Source organism: Aquarana catesbeiana, linkage group LG02 (assembly GCF_042186555.1).
Source record: "Aquarana catesbeiana isolate 2022-GZ linkage group LG02, ASM4218655v1, whole genome shotgun sequence".
NCBI lineage: Eukaryota > Metazoa > Chordata > Amphibia > Anura > Ranidae > Aquarana > Aquarana catesbeiana.
Window position 1 is genome coordinate 77,016,288 of NC_133325.1, and position 26,570 is coordinate 77,042,857.

Here is a 26,570-nt window from a genome sequence, read left to right on the forward strand (position 1 = left end):
GAAAAATGCCTTTAGACACATTTTTTCTGTACTTTATGGAGGACATTTCACTTTATATGTTGTTTAATGTGTGAATGAATTGTGTGTGAACTTGACACAGAGGATCACATATGCACTGTACGTGTTTTTATACTTTATTCACAAGGAAAGGACATTATTGATTAACTTTTATTTATTTATGTGTTGTTTTGAATTGCTTGGATGTATTGTAATTGTATAATGGGTGGGTATATTGCATATTTAAATATGTTTAGCACTTATTTAGTCACTTACCACATTAGGGAATTTTATGCATAAGGATACTTTATTAATTACGGGTAAAAATAGATGTAAGCGCTGTATATCTTGAATTACAATATTATACCTTTTAGATATACTGTACACACAGCAGCGGAAAAGGGTTAGGGGCTAGGAAAGAGAAGCACTGATCTATATCACCAATTGCTAAAAATAATTTTTAGCACGAGTCGCCTTAGGCCTGAAAATATTTCAAGACTTCCTCCAGGATAAAAAGCTTAGAAAAAAAAAAAAAATCTGCTATAACTTCTTAAAATCTACACTGACACTGCAACTTTCATACATGGTGTCTGAGGACATTTGATGATAGCTGGTCCAGCATTTTTGGCTGGATCAGGTGATGATCCCGTGTCTATGGAGCAGCACATGACAGCACCTCACGAGTGTTTGGGGGGGGATATGACCCAATAGGTTTGAAATGGTTTGAAAATATTTCCCAGTTGCTACTGTTTTCCTAGGCCATGGGTTAGCTTCATGCTATGTTACTCCCCTCCCTTCTTTATTGCCCTAACACCCCTTTCACACTGAGGCATTGAGAGTGCTTTCACACTGGGGTGCTGCACTGGCAGGACGTTAAAAAAAGTCCTGCAGGCAGCATCTTTGGGGTGGTGGAGGAGAGCTGTATAAACAACAACCGCTCCTGCCCATTGAAATGAATTGGCACCGCTGCCGAAGCGCCTGCAAAGCGCTTTGGCAACGGCGCTACACAAGCGTTATTAACCCTTTCCAAAAGCACCCCGCTAGTGGCCAAAAAGTTAACACTACCGAAAAGCGTGGCTAAATATAAGCGGTGCTTTACCGCTAACGCGGCTGCAATGTGAAAGCGCTCTTAGCAGGAGTGCTCAAGTTAAGGGGAGGAACCGGGCGTAAAAACCTTCTGAGATTGACTGATCGTGTTCTAATGAAGCCTTAACTACGCTGGCCTTGCACCTCTAAATGTTCATTCAAAAACTCCCATTTTTGGAACATTCGTTTGATTATATAAAAGTTAATGTGGCTGAATCACCAATCACTTTCAAGCAGAGTGAGCATAAAAATCGAAGAAGAAAGATTGAAAATTTTTATTGAATCTACAGGTAACGGACACATTTCTATCTGTTAAACTGGCTCCCGGACAAGAAAAATCTGAATGTTATGCACAAGCATGTGTCAAAGTTAATCCAGATTGTCAATCGAAAATCGAGACATTGACATTGTACTCAAATGAAAAGTCGTTGAAAATTAGTAGAGTTGATAAAAGCTCCATCAAATGTTCGGATGAATGATTTTGATGCTTTCTTGTTCAAAAGTTTGAACAAAATTCTACAAGTGTAAGGTAGGCTTAACTCAACCTTTTTACCCTTAGAGGAATCCTTCATATCATTTTCAGATCTCATGGAGCCTCTGCTAAAATCATTTCATCAGGGGTCAGTGCTCCTTAAAATGGAATAATGCCCACTTTACAGAGGTAGTCAGAATGCCACCCTTACAGATAGCTAAAGAGATCATAGGTGTCATGCTGCTGGCTGTGAAAAGGGGCATTGAACCTGGAACCGTGCAGACACCATCAGATGGAAGGTCAATCATCCACATCTCAATCCCCCAGCAACCTCCTGAGGAAACCTAAGTTTATATGGTTGAGATTGGCTGCTCTAATGTTCATGAATAGCTTTAGTACCTGTGTTGGAGGGCTTGCATCTCTCCCAATACAAATCTATGGGAATGCAATAACAACTTGATTCAGCTTGATGCAGCTTGAAAGGCAACTGTGGGCCAAATAATCCTGTCAATGAACACAGAAGGCTTTCAAACTGATCTCCAAGGCAGGATGAGTATGCCTGAAGCTCTTTGCATTTGCCCATTACCACAAGCACTTAGTGGATTGGAAGGCATGAATAAAGTGCAGCATTTTTCTCTATTAGCCCATAAGTGGAATGTGTACAGCACAGAAATTCAGTGGTATCTCCTAGTTCTTAATCTGATAAGGGATGCTAGGTTGCTCTGTATGGCTGCCTGTGATCCTGATCCTTAAATCGAACTAATGTATGAAGTCATGTTGTTTTTAAGATTATACTTTTATTACAAGTCCCGTTTTGTCAGCTAATGAATAGATGCACTTAACTTGCTTTCCTTTCTTCCAGCTCAGTCTCTGAAAGAGTTTGCTCGCCTACTCATTACGGTGGAGGAAGAAAGGAGAAGATTGGTAAGAGCATTGCATCATACCCAGAGTTTGTACTGATACTGTGTAAATGTACTGTGACATATGGCAACCAGTCATTTAATAACTGTATTCAAACAGAAAACTATATTTGTTTAACATTTGTGTAGAGCACCCCCTTAGGACCTGCAAGTAACTGGGATCCCCCACCCTGCACAGCCAGGCACACCAAAATTTCCACAGGCACTCCAGATTCAGGGAACAGTCTGTGACTTTTTTTTTTATTTATTGAGGGTAGTGACTTGGATAGGGATTGAAGGTTATGGGATGTCCATTTGACTTCAGCAAAACTTCAGGGACATTCTTCCTATATGCCATCTATATACAACTCCACTTCTTCCAGCACACACTTGCTTGCAGAACCCAGCTATGTCACCCTGTAGTCAATTTGTAGCAAAGACCCATTACAGGCAGGGACTTGCAACCCCTATACTTGAAGAACAGATTGGGTGACACAGCTCCCATTTTCCAAGCACATTCTGTGGTCACTGATCCCAGCACCACCTCTTCAGGCCCTGCCAACCCCCCTTGCTGCAGCTGCCACCCTCACTAGCCCTCCAGGCTAATTCTGCATACTCCTCCAAATGGACACTCATAAGCCTGTCCGGCTGACTCTTTCTCAGGAGCTCTCCCAGACGTGCTGACCTGCTCTCGCTGTCCTCTCACTTGCTCCCGTGCCTCCAGGAAGGGTCCCCTCTGTGTGTTTTAGAAGGAGTCTTCCAGCACCCGAGCCCCAGGCTTGAGGTCACCCCCCCACACTAGGGGGCACCCTCAAGGGCCACAGACAGCCTCCTCAGCACCCTTTCTCCATCTTCCACCCAACTCCCCTGCTGGCATGGCTCATGCCTTTTTATGAGGAGGCCTGTTCCCTGCTAGCCCTTTACTGGGTATTGGCTGAGGTCCTCATAAATATTCCTAACAGCCCCTCCTAGCTTCCACCCACTTTGTCTAGAACATTCTCCAATGTTCCAGAGAACAGGGAGGCACCAGAAGAGCTGTCAAGATGAGTCATCCAGCCCTGAGTCACTAAAACCTGACCCAGATTCACAACCCAGACCCTACCCCCAGCCAAGCCAAATTTTCCTACACTAACAACCTATTTACATCTAGCACTCTAGCTAGAGGGTGCTACATTTGTTTGCTTTATGGTGATAATAAACCTGATATTGGTTACTAAAGGTGACCCTGAAACCTTTTAAGCAGTTGTAAACCTGAATAATAAAAAATAAACTAAGCAGTTTACCTGGTACAGTTAAGCATCAGAAGCCATCTGTCCCCATTCTTGCAAAGAAAGGTGATTCCAGCAATGTTATTGTAAATCCTCTCCGCTTTCTTGCAGGGTTAAAAAGCAACACATTACACAAATTTGTGTCGCCACACCCCCACTCCTGTGACTGATAGACTACTTAGTTATGCACGAGCATGAGAGAAGGGGGCGTGTGTCTAGCATTCCCAAACAGATTGCTCCCCCACCTCCTCCAGCTCACCCAGGATTGGCTGCTCCGCTGGCCAAGCTGAAGTCAGGTGGTGCCTTACACAAGTTCCGAGTGGTCAGTACTCTTGAGGGGGCGTGACCAGCCGCCAGGGATACGTGCCATCCCGCTGTCAGCCTGGAGATTGCTGGGGGTGGGGAGTGTAGAGATGGGAAGAGAGTCCAGTGAGGTCACGACTCCACCTCTCAAGCTCCGGCATGCAGACATGCCCACTTGTCTGCGATATTCTGACGGCTCAGACAGGTGCAGGGGATAAAAAAAATTAAGGTAAAAGTACAGCGATTCGCTTTTACAATGTGGTCACATTAATACGGTGCCTTTCATTTATGTTGCATGCACTGGAGGTTTGCAACCACTTTAAGTCCACCCTAAAATGTAACCCACAAACCGCAAAAACACTATTTAAAGTGGAGGTTCACACAAAAACTTAACCTCTGGAGGGGGGTGCAGATACCGGTCCAGCTGTCTGTTGGGACACACATGGGTCCCAGAAGATAGCGGGGACCAGTTAGGAGGCGCAGCGTGACTCGCGCATGCGCAGTAGGGAATCGGGAAGTGAAGCCGCATTGCTTTACTTCCTGATTCCCTCACAGAGAAGGGCGGCGGCAGCTGCCGAGGACCAAGGGACGGTTCGGCCTCAGGTGCCAACACCGCTGGATTCGGGGACAGGTGAGTGTCCTTATTTTAAAAGTCAGCAGCTGCAGTATTTGTAGCTGCTGACTTTTAAAACAAAAATTTTTGCGGGACTCCCTCTTTAAAGCAGAGTTCCGCCTAATAATAAATATTAAGAGTCAGCAGCTACAAATACTGCAGCTGCTGACTTTTAAAATAAGGACACTCACCTGTTCAAGGCGCCCACAATGTGCGAAGTCAACCCGTCCATCGGCTTCCGGGGCGAGGCGCCGGCATCTTCAGTAAGGGAAGCAGGAAGTGAAGCCTTACAGCTTCACAGCCTGGTTCCCTACTCCCTACTGTGCACATGTGAGTCGCGCTGCGCATTCTGAATGGTCCCTACTGTCTTCTGGGACCTGAGTGTCTCCCAGAAAACGGGGGGGTGGGGTGGTAGGAGGGGCTGGACATGGCGCAGTTTGCCGCAGATTCTGCAGCTCTCTTTCGCCGGAAGTGGGAGCAAATACCCGTATTAGACAGGCATCTGCTCCCCCCTCTGGTAATGACCACACATATAGTTACATAATTACATAGTAGGTGAGGTTGAAAAAAGACACAAGTCCATCAAGTCCAACCTATCACACAAGAAAGAAGAAGTGGGCTGTATAATGTATTTACTGGCAGAAAAAAAATGTTTTACTATCCAAAGTTAAAACAACAAGGGCAAAAGATTTAATAGATGGAAAGATGAAAAAAATAACTGAAGGTCCGCTTTAATTACATCCAGATACAGACAGATTCTGTCAGCAATGTAGCCCCTTATTAAAGTGTTGGTGGGGGGAGGGGAGGGGGGTTTCTATGTTAATGTAATTTCAGTTGTTTTCAGTCTTTTATATCTTCATAATCTATTAAAATAACACCAGGTGATCCTGTTTTGAAGGTCTTTGTTCAGGCACCTCTTGTTATGGGGTGACAACTGTCTCCCAGGTTTTGTCCCTGCGTTGACATCTTGTCATATGCATCCTTGGTACAGACTACAATCAGCACTAAAAGGACTGCATGTATACAGGAAGTGACTCAAGGGGCTGGAGGAAATCAACAGTATTGTGTTATTATTATTATACAGGATTTATATAGCGCCAACAGTTTGCACAGCACTTTACAGCATGAGGGCAGACAGTACAGTCACAATACAATTCAATACAGATGGAATCCGAGGGCCCAGTGTATTTTTTCATAGGTAACAGTCATTAAGGCTGGGTTCACACTAGTGTGAATTGGATGTGGGTTTCCCCGCATTCAATTCGTATGACAGGAGACTGTGACCAGCTCTCTATGGAGCCACTTCACACATCTCCGTGGCGGCTGCGGAGTGGATAGCACAGGAGTCCTGGGCGTCTTTGGCTCTGTTTCAGGTCCGGGTCCAGGCAAAAATTCAGGCCTGATTCATCCCTGAAACGGAGAAAGAAGGGATGCACCGGACCCCTGCCGTGAGCCGCATGCGAAGACCGTGTGAACCCAGCCTAAGGCATCAAAATACATGCGCTCAGATGCATTTAAGGACAGTTTCTGGGCACACTGGGCTTAAAAAAAAAAAAAAAACAGTTCCCTTGGCATAAAAAAATATATAGAGCATTTTTTTGTACAAAGTTTAGAGGAGTTTTGCATTTTTTCTGCCAGAAAGCTCCAATCAAAAACGCAAACCAAAAGGTTTTTGTTTTCCTGCCTCTAAAGGTTGAGCTCAAAATATGCCTCTAAACGTCCTTATGTGTATGGACAGATAGGAGAACATTGAGCTGCCTCTACAGGCAGAACACAAAACTCCCGTAGAAGCAATTTTTAAGCCAATGTTCATAGAGCCTTATGCAGCGTACACACGGTCGGACTTTTCGACCGTACTTGTCCGACGGACCAAATCCGGCGGACAATCCGATTGTGAGTGGGCTTCACCGGACCTTCAGCTGACTTTTCCAGTCGCAAATCTGATGGACTTTAGATTTGGAACATGCTTCAAATCTTTACGTCGTAACTCCTCCAGACCCAGAAATCCGCTCGTCTGTATGCTAGTCCGACGGACAGAAACCGACGCTAGGGCAGCTATTGGCTACTGGCTATCAACTTCCTTATTTTAGTCCATTGTACTTCATCACATACAAATCCGTCGGACTTTGGTGTGATCGTGTGTAGGCAAGTCCGTTCATTAAAAAGTCAGTTGGAAGTCCATCAAAAGTCTGTCGAAAGTCCGCTGGAAAGTCTGTCGGACAAGTCCGGTCGAAAAGTCCGACCGTGTGTACGCGGCATTAGGGTTCAAGCTTGTGTTTTTTGTGCTCTTGTGCACGTTTTTATTGAGCTACTTCAAGCTTCTTTGAGCTTCTTTGAGCATAAGGCCTCTTTCACTTGGGACGGATCCATGATGATCCGCCCTGCGAACATCCGCTTGCTCAGCGGGGATCGCTCCGCCGATCCCCGTTGTGCAGGCAGATGACAGGTCTGTCGCTGCACACTGTGCAGCGATGGACCTGTCAGAGCGCCGCTCTCCCCTATGGGGGATCGGATGATGACGGACCGAAAACAGATGGAAAAGTAGGGTTTTCCTCCGTTACACTTTTTCGGATCGGAGCGGGTCGGATGTCAGTGGACATGTCACCGCTGACATCCGACGCTCCATAGAGCTCTATGGAGGGTCCGTTCAGGTCCGCCTAAAAAACTGACAGGCGGACCTGAATGGATTGTTCATGAGAAAGAGGGCTAAGTGTTTTTTTTTTTTTTCACAAACCCTCCTAGATAGTATTTTCTTAACCAGTGTATAAACAAAACAAAAAGCTTTAACAAAAGTTTTCGTGCATTTTCAAAATTCTTTGCGCTTTTTTTTAGCTCTTTTGAGCTTTTTTGAGCTCTTTGGGGCACTAGCTCCTTTCAAAAATGCGACTTTAGTGGGCTTTTTTTTCTGCCTGTAGGAGCATGTCTGAAAACACCTGAAAAAGCCATAGCGTGCTTGGAACACATTGGCTAACTTGGAGGGGAGTTTCTAGGCAGAAAAAAAGAGCTCAAAAGCCTGTAGGAGCCGCTTTTTTTGAGCTCCTTTGAGCTGCAGTGAGCATGAGCCCTAATACAGGCCCATCTGTATTAGAAATTGATCTGGGAGGTATAAAGTTTGGGTATAGGCTTCAAATCATACTCTACGTAAACACAGGTGGCTCCCTTTCAGGAGGACTTTAACGTAAAAAGGTAAAAACAGTATTTCATGTAAAAAAATATGGCATTTGTTTATTATACGCATTGCTTTGGCAAACTTAATGTCACCTGGTTAGGGTTAAAATGGACTTATATTCCCATGTTTCAGGTGTTGGAGATGTATTGCCTTTACCCTGAGATAAACCTATATTTTATTTCGAAATATGTTGAATTACAGAGTGTAAATGATTTTTATAAATTGTCATACATTAATACATTTTTCAATGATTTTACCCTAAAATCATTTAACAAAGCCTTCTGATTAAAATATATCAAAAAAGGGCAGTTTTTTAGCGAGGATGAATAATGCCCAATTGTCAAAGTTTGCCTATGTTCACCTTCTACGATAACATTTGGGGGACACAGAGCTAGTTAATGTGAGTTACCATAACTCTATCCTAAGAATGAGTCAGGTTGGTGTTTGTAATTACAAAAATGCTTATTGACACTGTGCAGGTTTGTGTGAGCGTTTTATGTATTTCAGAGACATCCAATGGGTTTGTTGGGACCAGGGTGTTAATTACTTTTATAGATTTTTCACTATTTCTTTTTTTTTTATGGGTGCCCCTCAAACCTAATGTATGTGACCCATCTCTATAATGGAGCTGAATCAACCACCAGGAAACCACAGTGAGATCAGAGATCGCATACCTCCCAACTGTCCCTGATTTCGAGGGACTTTCCCTGATTTGGAGTAATGTCCCTCTGTCCCTCACTCCTCCTCATTTGTCCCTCATTTTGGTCTGATCTATATAGTTGTATAAAAAATGCACTTTTTATCTTTCAAAAAGTGTTTCCCAGTGCTAAACCTTTCATCAGATTTCTAAACTGATGCATTTGTACATTTTAAAAGCCAATAGGAATAATAGTGGTAAAAAAAAGCACTTGTGGATTTAATTAACCTTTTTTGGGGGGTTATTTCTCCTTTAAAGGGGTGTGACAGGGGGTGTGTCCTATGCCTACATACATTTAGCTGGTAGGTGTCCCTCATTGCCATCTCAAAATGTTGGGAAGTATGGAGATGACATGACAAGGTTTCCTCTGTAACCACAGTGTTGGGTACCCAGTTGCTGGCCAGTTAAAGTGGTAGACATTTTTTACCCTAATTCATTCCCTGCATTAAGGTAAAAAATGTCCCAGTGTTTGTATCCCCCCTCACCCCTTTTATACTTACCTGAGTCCTATCTCAATCCAGCGCTGTGCTCGTCTGCAGTGTCTCTTTCCTCTCTTACTGCTCACAGAGCCAGCAGCGGGAGCCATTGGCTCCTGATGCTGTCAGTCTAATTCTGTGAGCAGAGAGCAGGGGTGGGGCTTAGCCGTGATGTGCATGTCAATAGACCCACACAGCCCAGCTCAGGAGCAAGCCTGCAGGTGTGCCTCTAGAGCAAATGGCTTGCCATGGGGGTACAGAAAGAAGAGGAGGAGCCAAGAGCTTTGGCAGGGGACCCCAGAAGAGGAGGTTCGGGGCTGCTCAGTGCACAATCATTGCACAGAGCAGGTAAGTACAACATGTTTGTTATTTTAGAACAGGACTCTCCAAAAGTTTCAAACAGTTTACTGTCTTTCAGACTTTAGGGGGGCTAAAGTAGAAAATGTCCCGGGCCCAGCATCAGCGAGAATAAACATTGCCTCAGGGTTGGGCAGCACAGTGGTGTAGTGGGTAGCACTTTCGCCTAGCACTAACTGGTTTGAATCCCAACCACGACACTACGTTTGAATCCCAAGGATGACTGTCTGGAGTTTGCATGTTCTCCCTGTGCCTGCGTGGGTTTCCTCCGGGTACTCCGGTTTCCTCCCACACTTCAAAGACATGCTGGTAGGTTAATTGGCTTAATTGGTTAATTGGCGTCTGTCCAAAATAAATTGGCCCTAGTATATGAATGAGTTGGGGACCTTGGATTGTGAGCTCCTTGAGGGTAGGGACCGATGTGAGTGTGCGATGTATGTGTGGAGTGCTGTGTAAATTGACAGCGCTATATGGGTACCTTAAATAAATAATAATAATAGATGAGCATCTTAATGAGACACAATGTACAGGGATAGGGACAATTGTAGACACACACCCCACTCACTCAGGTTGAACTGGATGGACTGGTGTCTCTATTCAACCTTACTATGTAACTATGTTGGTGGTTGGTAGGAGGAGTACTAGTGCCCCAGCATTTGTATCAGTGGAAGGAATAGTGCCCCATTGTTGGTGTCTTTGGGAGGATTAGTGCCCCATCCATTAGTGTCAGTGGAAATAAATATTATTATTATTATATGCGATTTATATAGCGCCAACAGTTTACGCATCGCTTTACAATGTATAAGGGGGACAACACAATTACAGTACAGTTCAATACAAAAGATACAGGAGGGCCCTGCTCGTAGAGCTTACATTCTAAAGGGAGGGGGTGGTGGTACAAAAGGTAATAGCTTCAGAGAATGATTTAATTATGCCCCACTGTTGGTGTCAGTGAGAGGAATAGTACCCCAAGGGCCGGATAAAGGCTAGCAAAGGGCCGCAGTTTGGAGACTACTGTTTTAGAAGAAGAAGCTTTTAAAGGCTTAAAGCTCTTGGATTTTGTGCTGGACTCCACTGAAAACCCACATTTCCTGCACTAACACCATTCAAACCCCCCACGGCTCTGTAAAGAGAAATGCAATCCCACAATGCTTTCATTTAGCATCTAGTAAGTGGTTAAAAAACAAGGCTACCCCACCGCTCATATATGCACCCCTCTAAGTCATTGTGAAACTTGCACATACCACTTCTTCACACCTACAGGGTTTCTTATAAGTCACATTAGTTGTGGTCAGGCTACTTCCCTTGCCATCCTATCACTTCCTTTGGTTATTGTTCTCTAAAAAACTCAACATATGGTGTCAGTAAACCTAAGACAAGTAATACTGGGACTAAACAGCTTCTTCATATGAAACATTCATAAATGTTTGTAGGGTCAGTCCACCCAAAACTTAGGTTTGCAGATTTGTTTGCAGATTCGGATGAGCTGAATGAGGTTTACACTGATAAAATCTATTTCCACTTCTTGAAAAAGTGAATTGTGTTCACTTTGAATATCCAAATATCCATCTGCAAGAGAAATTTAAAAAATAACTTTTTTTTATAAAATTAGATTTTTCTTATTTGCTAAGCTAAGTGGACATTCCCTTTGCTATGGCTTGCGTACGTGGTTCGATTTTTTGTTAGAATCTTTGTAAGAAATTCTGAAAAGAATTCTATTTGAAAGCCCCTAGACCTGCTACTTCAGTAGATTCCCAGATGTATTAAAGAGGTTTCTTTTATTTCTTATGAAATCAATGAAAAAATAATGCAGAGCAAACTTTATTTAAATGTATAAGTACATTGCATATTTAGAAGTACATGAAGGGGGAATTGTTAAAACTGAAACAGCCAGAATTTGGAGTAGCTGTGCATGGCAACCAATCAGCTTTATGTTTAGGGCTGGCCATACAATATACAATATTCTTGTACAATTTTCTTTTAGATTTACCAAAACCATATAATATAAGGTCAAACCTAAACACTTTCAATTTGTATGAAATAAGGCAGGCCTTTTCACTACATAGCTCAAGGTAACTCTAAAGGAAATTGAATACAAAAATTGTATAAAGTATGGCCAGCTTGTTCAGACAAGCATATTTAAATTGGTTGTAAACCTCAGATATGAAATATGAAAAAACCATATCCCTCTATAGTGTGTGCTCAATCCAGAGCACTAAGTGTCATTTCTGTCTGCTGCCTCGTTCCTCTGCAGTCAGCATGAGTCTCTTCTGACAAATTTACTAGACATGTGCGCCGTCAATAAATTTGTTTCGTTTCGTTCCGTTTCGTATTAGCCGTTAATTCGTATTTTGTAATTCGTGTCCGAAATTCAATTTGGACTCGTATAAAATACGAATTTTTGTTAGGTTCGTTAACTTTTTGTAACAATTACAAACGTTCGTTATGATGAATTTAAAAAGCAAAAAATACCTTTCTCAATATGGCAGTCGTCGGACTCATTATGCTCATTATGAGGGGCTCCCACCATCCCTGTGCTGTGCTGACTTCCTCCTGGGGCTGTACCCCTGCTGTGCTTATTATGAGGGGCTCCCACCATCCCTGTGCTGTGCTGACTTCCTCCTGGGGCTGTACCCCTGCTGTGCTTATTATGAGGGGCTCCCACCATCCCTGTGCTGTGCTGACTTCCTCCTGGGGCTGTACCCCTGCTGTGCTTATTATGAGGGGCTACCACCATCCCTGTGCTGTGCTGACTTCCTGGGTTTTTAACTTCATCATAACGAATAATCGTAATTATTATGACAATAATAGAACGATATTAACAAACAATCCTATTTTGTCTGATTCTGAATCTCCCATCGACTAACAGTACCAGTCTCCCACTCCCATATTAAAAAAAGGTAATTTTCCCAACCCTCACTCAGCAGCAGAAGAAAACCTCTGATTGGTCAACAAAACACCAGTCACGTTTCCGTTGTAACGGAATTTGGATCCGAAATTCGTCAACGAAATTTCGTATTTCGTATACAATTCGGAAGCATAGAAATTCGTATTTCGGATGCTTCAGAATGAATGAATTTTTGATTCGTATGAAACGAACCACACATCTCTAAAATGTGCCTGACACCAAGAGAATAATGGTGACAGGGGATGGACCTCCAGCAGATTGACAGCCTCAGTGCTATTCCTGTGTGCTGTGTGTGTGTGTGTGTGTGTGTGTGTGTGTGTGTGTGGGGGGGGGGGGGGGGGGGGGGTGTCTTTTCCCTCCAATCAGCTCTCAGACCTCTCCTCACTGGTGAAACTTCAGCTCCCCACCCCCTGCTTTTCAGAGCTGAGAAATCCTGTGTAAATTCTGATCTTTGAATGGATGTAAGGGAGAGACTACTGCAAATAGACATGTACAAATTATGTAGGAGGATTTGTTTCATCTTTGTGCACCTGAGGCCAGCCACTTCACTGAGTATATGTGAGGGTTTACATCCACTTTAAGCAACCACCTGTGTGACGGGCCATGTATGCCCACACGGTATGCGCAGGTGTCCTGGGCATCCGTGTTCAGGCAATACCATTCAGCCGTTGCTCCCAATTTGTCATCTGGGTGCGAGTGCGTGTCCCCAAATGCAGAAAATGTGAGTTGATTGACACACACCCCTGCACACACACACATACGTATGGAAAATTGGGAGTAGCTGCTGCATCCCAGTTGACATGAATGGGAACACCTGTGCTTCCTGAGCGGGCAAACATGGCCCTTCGCATGTGTGTGCGCTTAAATATGCCCTTGTGAACAAGATGAACAACATGATTTTTAAAGCTTAAAGTGATTGTAAAGGCAGAAGTTTTTTTTATATTAATGCATTCTATGCATTAGGATTAAAAAAGCCTTCTGTGTGCAGCAGCCCCCCTAATACTTACCTGAGGTCCATCTCAATCCAGCGATGTTGTAGAATTGTCTCAGTTGCCTGGGACTCCACTCCTCATTGGCTTAGACAGCAGTGTGACACCATTGGCTCCTGCTGCTGTCAATCAAAGTCAGTCAGCCAATGAGGAGAGAAATGGAGCAGGGCCAGGGCTCCATGTTTGAATGGACACAAGGAGCTGTGGCTTGGCTCTGGTGCCCCCCACCAGACTTTACAATCACTTTAACTTAACAAGCTGGTTGATTTCCTTGCACAGCTATTACAGTTTTTATTAATTCGCCAAGCCATGGCGTAATAGAGGATGTACAATATATATATTTAGACGCACACACTAGAATTTACTCATAAATCCAGGTTTGAATTCACACAGAAACTTTTGCTTGTATTGGTTTTTCATACATAATTCATAATTCTGGATGAAACTTTTCCTGGCACATGTGTGACACAATAAATACGATTTTTCCTGATGGAGGACCACAATAACAGTTAGAATTTTGTTTGATCAGATAAGATTTTTTTCTTCACCTATGATTTTTCTTGTCACTATGGGCAAAAACGCTTGTCGATTTCTCACCATTAACTATTATGGGCAGCGTAAGTAAATAGTCTCTAATTTTTCAGTATATGACCGATAGTCAATTCTCAAGGACAACAGTGGTACGATCTCTGCGCTGGAGATCCTAGGTAAGATCTTAATGTTTGAGGAGCGGAGTAATAAACTATTTCGGAGAATCTTGCCAGCGGTGTCCCTGAAATATCGCTAAAGGGTGATTTAACTCTCCCAGAAATGAAAATATCAATTTTTGGATGAACCAATTAATACTCACGGATAAGATTGATGAAGATCTGAAGTGCAATGTTAAATTGAGCCACTTTATATGGCAGGGACTGTACAAGTATCAGGATATATTAATAAATTAGTTAACAAATATTCAAAAGGAACCTAGTGTACCAATGTTTGAATAAGCGACTCCGGTTTAGTTTCCTGTACAGACTTGCATAAAGCTGGTAAGGCAGTCTATTTCAAACGTGCCATTAGACTGTGGCTCCCATTATACCTGAATACAAGATATGTAAATAAACAATAAATGGTGCACTGTCTCTTTAAATCACCATGCTAAGCTGCAAAATGTGCTTAACCTCATAAATCAACAAATAATGAATAGAACATAAATTATATGATAATTGATTCACATTAAAGCTTTGAGTGCAATAATTACCAAATAAAGTGCTCTTGAGACCACAATGAAATGTACTTAAAGTGGATGTAAACCCATATTTTTTTTTTTTTTTTATGTCATAATGTGGAGTATAAGATTTCCTATCACTTAAGCCAAGTCTTGCCACAAAGAGTTAATCCATCTCTGAACAATCCTCTTTTATTGTTCAGTGAGATAAAACTTGACAAACAGAGAAAAACTTCGTCAAATCCTCCCCCTTGCTGTGAGTGACAGGTGATTTACATCTCGTGCACTAGCCTAAGACACAGGCATTATTTTTTAATTCCCACCCCCACTCCTTTCTTCAGCAGCTCTGCAAGGATTGGCTGTTCCACACCTCAGCATGATTTGGCATCCTGAAGTCATGTGGTTACTTTCCTGTCTTTTCACTGAATGTTAGAGATCATAGCAGAAGTGTGTAAGAAATACACAGGAGAAAATGCATATTGATAAGGGGAGTGTAGAGGTGGGCGGGGAGTCTACTGACATCATGACTCCACCCACCGAGCTCCAGACAACAGACCCGCCCACAGAATCTGCAGTTTTTCGGCTCCCATAACAGACAGAGGGGAGACATTTGACAGGTAAAGATACATGCAGGAGGCATGTATATCCTTATAGATTCATAAATGTTTATATAAAGTGCAAAAGAGTCCTTCCAGAACCATCCCTCTGTTGCTTTGAAGGTTGCTAAGGGTTGCTCAGTGATCACCACCACCAACAGAGAGCGCTTACCGGACAGTTAACCTCCACATTATAAAAGCACAGCATAGGTTTACAATAACCCTCCAGCGCAGCAATCAGTAATACTTTAGGACAGTCCCAAAACACCTCCCCTCTCCACCATTACCACAACAGAGAAGGCGTCAATGAGACTCCAAAATAAAAAACATATATACCATGTTATGGCCCAATATCTCACACAGTGTATTTTTTATTTATTATTCAGGATTTATATTGCTCCAACAGCTTGTGCAGCGCTTTACAACATGAGGGCAGACAGTACAGTTACAATAAAATTCAATACAGGAGGAATCAGAGAGCCCTGCTCGTTAGAGCTTAGTATGCGGTGCTCACAAACATCACAATCCAACATCATCTGCCCAGCGTGCGTAGTGATGTCACAAACTGAACTCCGCCGAACCGTTTTTGTGACAACCCACGACATCAAGGGGAGGAGTCACTACCCAATGTCTCACAGGTTATATGGAATCGGTAGCGCTATGAAATGGGCAACACAGCACCACATTAGTACCTCCTCCTACAGAAGTGATCTCCACCAAAAGCTCTAAAAGCTTTCCAAAAATTGACAGAGATTGAAATAAACATATTAACAAAGCAATCTATTCTATAAAAAAAAATATTAAAAAAAAAATGAATCTTATTATTAATATAATAAGTCCTCCATAAGTAGCTCCATGTAGTGGTTTAAAACAATGACTACAGTTGCCCATGTCAAAGCTGCACACACCATGATTAATCCATAACATCCAAGTTTATTTTATCAATTAAAAGATCTTAAAAACTGCATTAAAAAAAAAAACTGTGCTTTTAAAAATTCACATATATAAAAAATTCTGGAAATGGGAAGATTACACAAATCCATTTAAAAATGAATAAAAAAAGAAAAAGGAATAGGATCAAAAACCCAGAATAAACTCATGGCAGGGGGAGTCCTCCACTGTTGTTAATAAAACAATTGAGATTCCACTCCACATTAAAACCATGGGGAGTGTAGGATCTCAATTCATAAATCCAGCGAGTCTCCTGTTTGGAAATCTCCCTGATTACATTACTTCCTCGCAAGTGAGAAACATGTTTATCTATTGCAACAACCTTCAATTGGAACAGATCCTTGTGACATACTGAAAACTGTCTAGAAAGACTGTAAAATGAAACCCTTCCGAATGTTACCCAGATGTTCACCTATTCTGACCTGGAGTGTTCATGAGGTCCTGCCCACAAATTGCTGTCTGCACGGACACTCCAGGAGTTAAACAACTCCCTTAGTAGAACAGGTCATAAAAGTATTGATCTAGTATATCCTCTGAGTAACCTGTGAGAAAAAATATATTACTCTGTACACTATTTAATTGGACTATTTTGCAAACTACACTGCTGGAAGTTATAAATCCTTTCAAATTTTTCAAATGGGCAGGTTTGACAGGTTTATCTACCAAGTTGGGAGCAATTTTTTCTCTTAGTGTATAGCCCTTCTGGAATATAACCGGGGGTTTATCTGACACATGTTGGCCTAAAATCCTATCATTTTTAATAATGTCCCAGTATTTGAAAATCAGTCTTTTAATTTTCACATATTTGTCTGAAAAGGAGCTAATAAAGGCCCAACCAAAATTATTGATACTCAAAACTCTGGAGACCTCCCCAACAATAGATTGTAAATACTCAAATGATTATCCCTTATCACATAAGCTCTCTTTTTGTATCTCAGATTGGGAGAAAAAATCCTCCGGATCTTAAGGAACTGACTTTTATTAGGGACAGGCTTCGGCCAGGACAGGTGGTGGCAACTCCCCACGGGTATTAAGCCATTCTGATTCTTTTTTTTTATATTGATAGACAAGCAGATCTCTGCAGGAAAGAGAGTAGATATAAATAGTTTAATTGTCTTATTAACAGATAACCAGGCTGGCTATAGCCACATTGAGAAAAAGCCTCAGCTTCTAATTGCTGGCAAAGGTGTTAAAGAAGTGACAGTGCTAGAGTTGCATCCTTTGCAAGCAACTGTATTCCACCAGGCAACTATTCCTGTATCACCAGTATGTCAAATGGTGCTGCCATATCTTATATATACAATCAGAGGTTAATTGATAGAAATGACATTGGCGAAGTAGGAAACCTGACTGTTGGATCATGAAAATGTTAAAAATTATTGCAGCATCATTGCATCAGTCAGACAGGGAAATACTAAAATCATTCCTTATTGTTTGTGGCAGAATAAGCAGAAATAAGCCATAACCACTTACCCGCATGGAGAGTACTTTTGATATGCATTGCACATTAATGTGTATTTACAGTGGACCTGAACCCAAAAAGTAAAGATTTCCTATTGTATAGGGATCATCTGGAAATGTTCATTGTGCCTAAACATTACTCTGAAAAATCTGCATTTTGCCTGACATTCCTCCTGCAAAACAGCAGCAGACTTCCTGTGCCTTGAGCCTCATAACTGTATACAGTTGTGCTCATAAGTTTACATACCCTGGCAGAATTTATGATTTAATTTTTCAGAAAATATGAATGATAACACAACTAATTTACTTTCACTCATGGTTAGTGTTTGGCTGAAGCCATTTATTATCAAACAACTGTGTTTACTCTTTTTAAATCATAATGGCAACAGAAACCACCCAAATGACCCTGATCAAAAGTTTACATACCCCAGTTCTTAATACCATGTATTGCCCCCTTTAACATCAATGACAGCTTGAAGTCTTTTGTGGATGCACATTTTGAGATCTCCCCAGAGTGGCTCAATGATATTGAGGTCAGGAGACTGAGATGGCCACTCCAGAACCTTCACTTTATTCTGCTGTAGCCAATGACAGGTCGGCTTGGCGTTGTGTTTTGGATCATTGTCATGTTGGAATGTCCAAGTATGTCCCATGCGCAGCTTCCTGGAAATGTTCCTCCACTGTTTTTTGATAACATACTGCATTCATCTTGCCATCAATTTTGACCAAATTTCCTGTGCCTTTGTAGCTCACACATCCCCAAAACATCAGCGATCCAACTCCATGTTTCACAGTAGGAATGGTGTACCTTTCATCATAGGCCTTGTTGACTCCTCTCCAAATGTAGTGTTTATAGTTGTGGCCAAAAAGCTCAATTTTGGTCTTATCACTCCAAATGACTTTGTGCCAGAAGGTATGAGGTTTGTCTCTGTGCTGTTTGGAGTATTGTAAGCGGGATACTTTGTGGCATTTGTGTAGCAATGGCTTTCTTCTGGCGACTCGACCATACAGCCCATCTTTCTTCAAGTGCCTTCTTATTGTGCATCTTGAAACAGCCACACCACATGTTTTCAGAGAATCCTGTATTTCACCTGAAGCTATTTGTGGGTTTTTCTTTGCATCCCAAACAATTTTCCTGGCAGTTATGGCTGAAATTTTAGTTGGTCTACCTGACCGTGGTTTGGTTTCAACAGAACCCCTAATTTTCCACTTCTTGATTAGAGTTTGAACACTGCTGATTGGCATTCTCAATTCATTGGATAACTTTTTATATCCCTTTCCTGTTTTATACAATTCAACTACCTTTTCCCGCAGATCCTTTGACAATTCTTTTGCTTTCCCTATGACTCAGAATCCAGAAACGTCAGTGCAGCACTGGACGAAAGATGCAAGGGTCTGTCAGGAGTCCAGAAACTCATTGACCTTTTATACATACACTAATTACAAGCAAACAGATCACAGGTGAGGATGGTTACCTTTAATAGCCATTCAAACGCCTTTGTGTCAACTTGTGTGCAAGTTATCAGGCCAAAATCACCAGGTTATGTAAACTTTTGATCAGGGTAATTTGGGTAGTTTCTGTTGCCATTATGATTTAAAAAGAGTAACCACAGTTGATTGATAATAAATGGCTTCAGCCAAACACTAACATGAGTGAAAGAAATGTTTTTGTGTTATCATTCATATTCTCTGAAAAATGGCTAAGAATTTATAAATTCTGCCAGGGTATGTAAAATTATGAGCACAACTGTATGTAAAGGCTGAGTTCATCTAAGACACTTCTGCTACTGACTGCTAGTTTTATGAGATTTTGGAGCTTGATTTGATGACATTACTACTGTTCTTGCTGGGGAGAAAGCTGTATCAGAAGACCTGCAGTGCAAAAACTCCCTGCATCTGCTTCATTCATTTTCTGTAGATCTGTGGTCTTCAGGCAGAACAGCAGTACAGATGGTCCAACAGGGACACACCCCCTCCTTCCTCCTCATCCACTGAGTAAGGTTCTTTCATTGATTACACTGCATGTAAACCAATCTGTGAATGGGGGAAAGTCTGACCACTCATAGGATTTTCTCCACCATTCACTCATTGTGTTACAAGCAGTATAATCAGTTAAACAACTTTTCTCAATGGGGGAGGAGGAAGGAGGGGATGTCCCCAATGGACCATCTGTACTGCTGTTCCGCTGAAAGACACAAAGCTGTTAAGAATTGTAGTGCCAGAAGTTCAGAAAAAAACAGGAAGATGACAAGCATCCCTGCACTGAAGATTTCTACAGGATCCAGCTGCCTGCACATCGTGGGACATCATTCATAACAGGTCCATGATTTGGCTAAAGCTGTAGGTATTTTTTTTTTTTAGCTAAACTTACGGTTTTAAACTGCAATTTACTTGGACCCCCCTCTTTTTTTGGGGGGGAGAAAGCATCTCTTATAGATTTGGTGGGATAAAGTTTCCAAGGATTGTAAATACCAAATGGTACATGTGGGCCCAGAAATTCTGCATATTAATATGTCGAAAATGTTTGCTAAATGTAATACTTTTACAAGAAACACTCAGTACTTGTACAAGTTTTGTGAACATTCGGTGAACCTTATCAAGCTGGGAAATCGACAGATCACACTGTGTTGAGTAAGGAGCAAGTTTTAAGTGCCCAGTTCTTCCTGGTCTGTGATTGATGTAAGATATTTTCTGGCATCTGTTAATACAGTGATCTCATTGCAGCATGGGATTAATGGCACTTTATAACTTGTATGAGCCATTGGCTACAGTTATTCCACAGCCGAAAGACATAGTAGTACTTGTCTATGATGATGCTTAGACGGTGCCCACATTTCTAAGAAAGGAATGGTGATATTTGGACCTTTTCTAAAAGCAAACATGAAATAATATTCCATTAACACAAATAACATCTAAAACCTGTATGAATTCCCAGGAACACATCTGGAAAAGAAAAGAGTGATAGCAAACAAGAACTTTCTGTCCTGAGCCTGATGGGGCTAGAAAAGCAGCACACTGGTGTACAATGTACGCCAAGCCTATACTCTGTACTCTTTATACACTAAGCTTATTTGTATCTTAGGTTAGTGTTGTTATCATTTGTTGCCTTGAATTGCTCTTTAAACCTTTTACTTAGCGGAGACAGACGGAGGAGAAAAAAAAAAAACGCTGTGAGGCTGCTCAGGCAGTTGTCGGTATCTCATGCAGTATGTAATTACGTACAGCCACACAGCAGAATGTCAGCGACCTACAGGAAGCTTTCTGCGTTCTTGTGTTTGCCTTGGCTTGCATTCAGTGGGTTATCTTCTCTAATAGTCAGTTTTTACTTCCACAGCGCTGCTTTCTTCTTTACTATACCATTGGTGGTACAAACTGAGCATTACGGGCTGCCAGGAAGATTTTTGGCTTATTTTGCAACAGAAATGAGAAAATAGGATAAATATTTTCAGTCATGTGCTTCAACTGTCACCTTCAAAGTCACATTTTGCATTACTTCTACATTATACATTATTGTACATTATACATTATAAGGGGGGCCCTACTCATTTTGATTTGTCGGTACGAAATGACCTTGACAATTTCCCACAGCCTTGGATTGGGTATGATGGCAGCATGGACTGGCTGCCATGTTCACCTTACCTTGCATCTATGAACTTCCTTTTTTGGGGCGCAATGCTGTTGTCAAGGTTTTTGAGAAGAAGAGTTGAAGAGGAGTTAAAAGAGTTCATCTCAAAAGTATTTATAGACATTGAATTGGTAATTGTGTGTTACTGTTTTTAACTGTTTGGAAAACAGGAAACAGCAATTTTCGAACACTAAAAAGTCAATCTTTCAGTCAGTTAGTCCTATTATATTGGGTGTAGTAAGACGCACTTTAGTCTTTGCAGCAACTCTGATTTTATTGATTCTCTCATTTTTGCGCAGAAGACATTTTCAGATTATATAGCCATAATGTTGCAATGTTGATGAAGTACATTTTGAGCAACTAAGAGACTAAGCATTAATGTCACGATGTCAGGGACAGGTTCTAATTCCATCTAAAGGACTAAACATGACCTGATTAGTACTGTTTACCTGCTTTTGGCCATATCCTTCTCAATACCTGTAAAGTAAATAAACTAATAAATAAATGAAAAATAAATGAATTAATTAAAATGGCATGATTTAATTAGTAATGTATACCTACGATAAAATACCACGATCTGATCAGTAATGTATACCTACTATAAAATAAAATGATCTGATTAGTAATGTATGCCTACTTTTGACCCACCCTTTATATAAAACTAGGGTAGCAAAGAGTCCAGGTCTGCTGATAGGTAAAGGAGTGGTTATATGTGTAGACACAATTCAGTATCCCTCCAGAACTTGTGACAGCAGAGAAGTCCGCTTACATAAAAATTTTGCAGGACCCCAAAACGTTGCATTTCACCGCATGTGATTACTCTAATAAAAATTTGGACCCTTGGTGTGCTGACGACATATTTTTTTTTTTGTTTCATACCAGTTAACCATTCGGCAGTTGCTACATCACCCTTTATCTACAGTCCATCTCCAGAAAGGAGTATGATAGGGATATAAAAAAAAGCATGTTTCATCATTTTCTCCTCTGAGAAGGGATACTAAGGGCCCGCAAGCAAAGCATTACATGATAAATTTCCCCTGTATCCAGCCAAAGTAATTTGATATCTCCAGGCAAATGTCCCATTGGGAGTGACTGGCAAGTTTCAAAAGATGCGTACACCTCCACAATGTATCCAACAGATGTATTTAGAAACACTTGTGAAAATTATTTAGTCTTTTTCATAAAAAAATGAACAGCTAGCTATTGCTTGAAACTAGATTTCCAACACATCTTGGTCTTGTTGTTCTGCTTTAGTGAATTTTTTATTTTTTGTTGTTGTACCCTCACAGAGAAGTTAGGGAAGAAATGGCAGTGTTGTGTGGCTAATGACAATGTTGCTTTCATGACTCTGCTGTAGTGTTCATGTCTGTTTGCTCACCTTTCTGTTGTGTTCAGCTTAGGGGCCAGTCGCTATTCACCTGTATGCTTAAGTAATCTTCCCTCAAGCATGGCTACACCCCAGCCTCTAATTAAGAACACTATATTAACCTGTGCATTGCAAGACAAGCCTTGCTGATCAATATTGTGTGTTTGGCTTCCGTGTGCTCATTGCTGTGTGTCCTACGTCTGATCCTGTTAACCGACCTTGGCTAGTTCTTGACTGTCCTCATCTGCTTCATATCCTGACCTTTGGCGTGTTCTTTGATGATCCCTATCTGTTTGTTGCCCTGAACTTTTGGCTTATCGCCTGACTATCCTTGTTGTCCCGGTCTGCTGCTTCCTTTCTATCCTTCAGGAGTCTACTGAGAGCGTAAGCTGGGAGATCCTGGGGGCCGCGACCCGGAGCCAGGACTGCAGCGAAGTCCATCCCCACCATCAGAGGCCCTGGTGAACACCCGCTGGCTCTTAGATTCCACGCCCTGGCAAATCTCATGCTCTAGCTCCCAGTGTGATCCGTGTTGGTGCTCCAGGGTACCTGCTTTCCTGAACCACCCAGAGCTTCATCCACAGTAGTCAACCGTAGGGTCCACTACCTCATCGGTGCACTTCTGACACCAACGGGGTGCATCTATCACCTGGCCTCAGGTGACCTGACAGTTGCTCTTTTAGATGAAGAATGATATATTAGTCCTAATTATGTCTATTTTTGCATCAAAAAGCTTGGTAGTATGCATGCTTCATACCTGTTCCCATGGAAGCTGGAAATCAATGTAGTAGGCACCACTACTACAGTGATCCCTGCTTGCTTCAGGGTCCCATGCCATGCTGCTTAGTGAACAAAGTGAATTGCTTGCTTGGCAAAGGCACCATTTAGAGAGCACTGCATTTTTTCAATGAATGCAAAGAATTTTCTGATTAGAAGAGGTGGAGCAGTGATGTCACAATCATAAGCTGAATTTCGACTTTAACATGACCGATGTGGATATCTGAGACTCTGTCCCTTAGTTGTTGCATGGATCAGGACGATATCTAGTTTTACTTTCCTAATTTACCAGTGAGTCTAGTTTTACAGGTTAAAATAGCTTCAAGAACAATAACAGTGTCATTGTTATTGTAATCATAAGCAGGTGAGCCTAGGTTACTGTCCTGGATGCTTCACCATCTCCTTCCTATTCGCCTGAACATTTCCAGATTTGCTGCCACTTCTTAGGGCCGTTAAGATGAAGGCATGTTGGATGAAATTGTTTTATCTCAAGTGCATTTACCATGAAACTGAAAGAATGAGGATAGGTTAACTCTGACAGTGAGCAAGGGGTATATCCAAGAGCTTCTTTTAGAATTTTTAAGGACTATTCCTGATTATGATTTTTTTTAAGGTGTTTATTTAAGAGTTTGCATTAAACTTACAAAACAGTTGCCATCTAAACAAGCGTGATGGCAGTAAAGTAGGCTATGCAACGTCCAAACAGCAGTGATATATTGCAATGGTAAGCTACCCACAAGGTAAGAAGGCATTCATCTCCAAATGACCAAGATCAGTGGCAGATTAGAAATGGACAGTCTGAGCCAGCCAACAAACAAAATAAAAAATAAAACCGTAAGCCAACCAAACCACAACCACACAGTTCAGTGGTTCTGCTGTAAACTTTGAAGATGGTTTGATCCACAGTAGTTGCAGCAACAGAGATCATAAGTGTAGATTTTTATTTAATTTATTATTTACACCCTTTTAGGAATATACAAATACCGTATCTAACAAAAGTGAGTACACTCTTCACATTTTTGTAAATATTTTATTATATTTTTTCACGTGACAACACTGAAGAAATGACACTTTGCTACAATGTAAAGTAGTGAGTGTACAGCTTGTATGACAGTGTAAATTTGCTGTCCCCTCAAAATAATTTACCACACAGCCATTAATGTCTAAACCGCTGGCAACAAAAGTGAGTACACCCCTCCCCGGTGTCATGTGACTCGTTAGTGTTACAAGGTCTCAGGTGTGAATGGGGAGCAAGTGTGTTAAATTTGGTGTTATTGCTCTCAGGCTGGTTACTGGAAGTTCAACATGGCACCTCATGGCAAAAAACTCTCTGAGGATCTGAAAGAAAGAATTGTTGCTCTACATAAAGATGACCTAGGCTATAAGAAGATTGCTAAGACCCTGAAACTGAGATGCAGCACGGTGGCCAAGACCATACAGCGGTTTAACAGGGCAGGTTCCACTCAGAACAGGCCTAGCCATGGTCGACCAAAGAAGCTGAGTGCACGTGCTCAGTGTCATATCCAGAGGTTGTCTTTGGGAAATATACATATGAGTGCTGCCAACATTTCTGCAGAGGTTGAAGGGGTGGGGGGGTCATCATGTCAGTGCTCAGACCATATGCTACACAATGCATCAAATTGGTCTGCATGGCTGTCATTCCAGAAGGAAGCCTCTTCTAAAGATGATGTACAAGAAAGCCCGCAGGCAGTTTGCTGAAGACAAGCAGACTAAGGACATGGATTACTGGAACCATGTCCTGTGTTCTGATGAGACCAAAATAAACTTATTTGGTTCAGATGGTGTCAAGCGTGTGTGGCGGCAACCAGGTGAGGAGTACAAAGACAAGTGCGTCTTGTCTACAGTCAAGCATGGTGGTGGGAGTGTCATGGTCTGGGGCTACATGAGTGCTGCCGGCACTGGGGAGCTACAGTTCATTGAGGGAACCATGAATGCCAACATGTACTGTGACATACTGAAGCAGAGCATGATCCCCTCTCTTCAGAGACTGGGCTGCAGGGCAGTATTCCAACATAACAACCCCAAACACACCTCCAAGATGACCACTGCCTTGCTAAAGAAGCTGAGGATAAAAGTGATGGACTGGCCAAGCATGTCTCCAGACCTAAACCTTATTGAGCATCTGTGGGACATCCTCAAATGGAAGGTGGAGGAGGGCAAGGTCTCTAACATCCACCAGCTCCATGGTGTCGTCATGGAGAAGTAGAAGAGGACTCCAGTGGCGACCTGTGAAGCTCTGGCGAACTCCATGTTTAAGAAGGTTAAAGCAGTGCTGGAAAATAATGGTGGCCACACAAAATATTGACACATTGGGCCCAATTTGGACATTTTCACTTAGGGGTGTACTCACTTTTGTTTCCAGCGGTTTAGACAATAATGGTTGTGTGTTGAATTATTTTGAGGGGACAGCAAATTTACACTGTTATACAAGCTGTACACTCACTACTTTACATTGTAGCAAAGTGTCATTTCTCCAGTGTTGTCACATGAAAAGATATAATAAAATATTTACAAAAATGTGAGGGGTGTACTCACTTTTGTGAGATACTGTACTTTAATAGCCATAGTCTGCAGATTTTTAGGTGTGTTTTCTTAAGAGGCAGCTGAGGGAAAAAATGGGTTTGGATCACGGCAGCCAGCAGGCTGTGGGTAGCAATACCATGTACAGAGCCTATGTTTGAGGTTGGTTTATGTAAGACAACACAGATTCCATTTTTCCTGTGCTGACTGTTTGGAATGATTTTGGTTACCAGTGTCTTTTTTTCTTGACTGGAACTGGAAACATAGTAATGAGACTTATCAGAGATAAGGTGAGAAAATGCTACTGTTGATCATTCGATTATATCTTAGTGCTTTCCGAGTCAGAACATCTGCGCTGAAATAAGTAAGCCTTCTTTCAACCTTCAGAGAGGCCCATCATCTATCCACACTCGGCAATTACCTCAGCTCAGCTCAGATAGAACTGCTTTGTAATTTGGAGGAATAGCAGAACACAGGCTGACAGAAGTGTTTGAGAAACCAGGAGGCCAGCGAGAGCCCAAATTTAACAACTACCGCAGGAGTTGAACGTATACTTCCCATATACTTCCTTGTGTTATTCCACAAGTTTGAAGGGAGAACCTTTGATATGTGCGCCAGAAGATAATAGAATGATTACAATTGGCCTGTGGAGGAGACATTAAAAGTGGAATAGAGTTTAAGCACAGCTGCCAGTGGAGATTGCAAGACCATATGAAGAAGGAATAAGACGATCCAGTTCTTTAATTCTCACCAGACTTGTATGTCTGAGTTTTTTAAAAGGTACATGATAGAAAAACACATAGCACATG

At 41.9% G+C, this 26,570-nt stretch overlaps 1 protein-coding gene across 1 annotated transcript in view; it reads left to right on the top strand.

The window, feature by feature from the left end:
• ARHGAP42 (Rho GTPase activating protein 42) overlaps window positions 1–26,570 on the top strand; it is a 525,190-nt gene that overhangs the window by 184,539 nt on the left and 314,081 nt on the right. The window contains exon 3 of the mRNA XM_073613052.1: window positions 2,418–2,479. Within this exon, the coding sequence (XP_073469153.1) occupies window positions 2,418–2,479 (62 nt within the window). The remainder of the gene's footprint in view (window positions 1–2,417; window positions 2,480–26,570) is intronic.